The sequence below is a fragment of the Poecilia latipinna genome, unplaced genomic scaffold (assembly GCF_001443285.1).
Source record: "Poecilia latipinna isolate Pla-1442-1.1 unplaced genomic scaffold, P_latipinna-1.0 Scaffold2964, whole genome shotgun sequence".
In the NCBI taxonomy this organism is placed as follows: domain Eukaryota; kingdom Metazoa; phylum Chordata; class Actinopteri; order Cyprinodontiformes; family Poeciliidae; genus Poecilia; species Poecilia latipinna.
The window spans coordinates 80,000-82,523 of NW_015115580.1; the positions used below are offsets into that span (position 1 = coordinate 80,000).

A 2,524-nucleotide genomic window follows, 5' to 3' on the forward strand; every position below is an offset into this window, starting at 1 on the left:
CAGTGATGAGATGAAGAGGCTTAACTTCCTGATTCATGTGGAGAAAACCAATCAGAACAGGCCACACCCACTGGGGGAAGACCAGCAACTGTGATGGAGGAAAACACTAAAAATCATGACAAAGTGAAGAAAATAGACAAGAGAAACCTTCATGTTCTCTGAACAAACTCTCTGTATCCTAGCATGTCTGATTTGAAAGGAATCTCATTTCCTTGTTTAGTCCAAACATTGAGGTTTTGTTCACTACGGTCTCAGTTTGAGTCCAGGAAGCAGGAAATGCCACATTTCTGATTTAATACCATCAACGCTCCTTTTAAAGCCCAGCTGATGCTTTTGATAGAGAGAGTGAATGAATAGATCTTTAAATGTGGAAAATGTTAAAAGAAGATAATTATATATTTTATTTCCAAATTAATCATTGACAAAAGAAAAAACAACAAAACATTGCAGTAAAATTAGGAGCTAAATGTAAACTAGACAATAGCGGCTCTAGTTTGTTTGAATGTTCCTTCAACATGTGATAAAGAAAACTGAAAAAGTAAAGCAAACTCACTCCAAGGTAACTTAGTTAATCATAAGTAAAGTGTTTAAAATGTCCTGGTAATTCTTTCACATAATGCACAACAGTTCATATTATATGTCATATGTAACGACAAGTCATGATCCGAAATAAATATGCAACGATGAAAACAGAGGAAATAACTTCTCACATAGAATAGCTTTAGATTTAATTCTTAGAACAGATGAAATTAAACTTCTCAGTATCCCTTTTCTTTTTCCACTGATGTTCTCCTCCCGTCTCCATGGCTCCAGACATGTCACAGTCGTCCATCTGTCCATCTAAAGCCCAGTTCTTATATCTGACCACCTCATCACTGACCCAGAACCAGAAATCCAGAGTGCAGGTGTAGCGCAGACCCAACCAGACATAATCAGTCGATGCCTCCTTGACTTTCTCCTGGATCCATCTCTGATCATCCATGTTGGTGATGGTGACCAGGTCATGGTGGTGATCTCTGCAGTAGTACAAGGCGTCCTCCCAGGTTTTATTTTCTTTGATCAGGATCACTTTATCTGTCACAGAATTGATCAACACAAATATTACAATATCATAATAAAGAACAAATTTGACAAAAACAGTTATGTCTTTGGTCCTAAACCAGACGTGGTAGAGTAAATAAAAAATGTCCTCCAGTAGGAGCAGCACTACTTCACATGAATTATTGTCAAGTAAAATGAAAAGTAGTTGCCTAAGAAATGACTCAAGTATAAACATTTGATAAAATAGATACTTTAGTACTGAGTAACTGATCATAACATCTGATTTATCATTTCAAGATGACGTCATGATACTAGCAAAAATATAAAGGTGTGTGCAAATTGTCATATTTTGAAGACAAACATAATTGAAATAATCCAAATGTACAAAATAAATTTAAAATAAAACATTTAGGCAGAAGAAACATTTCTAAATAAATTTTCCTCAACATATAAACTCATACTAAACAGTAAGAAACACTGAGCCATTTGGAGGTCAAGTGAAAATACAGTACAATATACAAAATACAGTTAACACTGTAAGGACTTTACCTATTTATAACATATTACAACATGTTATAAATAGGTAAAGTCCTTCCAGTGTTAAATGTATTTTCACTTGACCTCCAAATGGCTCAGCAGGTCAAAAATAACATGAGAACAATCGAGTTTGTGTTGGAGGAAAACACTAAAAATCATGACAGAAAAAGTGAAGAAAATAGACAAGAGAAACCTTCATGTTCTCTGAACAAACTCTCTGTATCCCAGCATGCAGAGGGAAGTTGGCAGCTGCACTGACACTAGAGGGAGCAGCTGCTGCTCTGCATGTCGCCCAACTCTGTATCTAAGAGGAACAAGGAACTGCAGGTTTGGTTCTGGGTCCAGAGCGTTTTTGCTTCAAATATATTTGTCCTTTATTCAATGAATATCTACAAGTGTTACTCTATAGAGAATAACATTATTTCATAATAATATAGCTCAAGTAAAAGTAGAACATATTGGGGTTTACAACTACTACTAAAGGTCTTTTTCCCCAAAAAACTTTATAATGTAAATGTGAATGTACTATGCGCCTCTCATACTGACAAAACATTGAGGTTTTAGTCTGAAGCAATGATATCTGTGAAATGTATGAATTAAAACTTAAAACATAAATTACAAAAATATTCACTGCTATAATTTTTAAATAAACGTATAATGTTTGAACTAACAACTCACCATCATAACAGATGAAGGGTTTTTTATTATCACAGTTCACATTCGTCCATCTGCCTTCACCATCAAACTTAGTCATGGCACATTGACCACTGTTGGGATTGTGATTGTTAAATATTGGATTCCAGTGTCTGAAAGAGAAACTGCTTCCATCTGACCACCTCCAGGTGTCTCTGAACAGACCAATGTATGTGTGATCACTTGTAGAGTTCATCAATTTCTTCACTTCTTCATCCTGTAGCTGCTTCGTTCCACTGATCAGGTCTGTGTG

General features: G+C 35.5%; 1 protein-coding gene across 1 annotated transcript; it reads right to left on the reverse strand.

The window, feature by feature from the left end:
* Positions 1 to 486: 486 nt before the first annotated feature.
* On the reverse strand, positions 487 to 2,514 carry LOC106939736 (lithostathine-1-beta-like). Its single transcript, XM_015022256.1, has 2 exons — positions 2,257 to 2,514; positions 487 to 1,074 (listed from the first exon to the last, which is right to left on the reverse strand). Exons 1-2 carry the CDS (start codon positions 2,465 to 2,467, stop codon positions 728 to 730), a joined length of 558 nt encoding a protein of 185 aa, XP_014877742.1. The 5' UTR covers positions 2,468 to 2,514; the 3' UTR covers positions 487 to 727.
* Between the last annotated feature and the right edge of the window lie 10 nt (positions 2,515 to 2,524).

What these genes read in the sequence shown, in the direction of transcription:
- LOC106939736 (XM_015022256.1), bottom strand. Translation starts at nt 2,467, where the DNA reads ATGAACTCTACAAGTGATCACACATACATTGGTCTGTTCAGAGACACC. An exon ending in ACCCTTCATCTGTTATGATG is followed by an intron (nt 1,075 to 2,256) that starts GTGAGTTGTTAG and finishes ATTCTGTGACAG; the next exon opens with ATAAAGTGATCCTGATCAAA.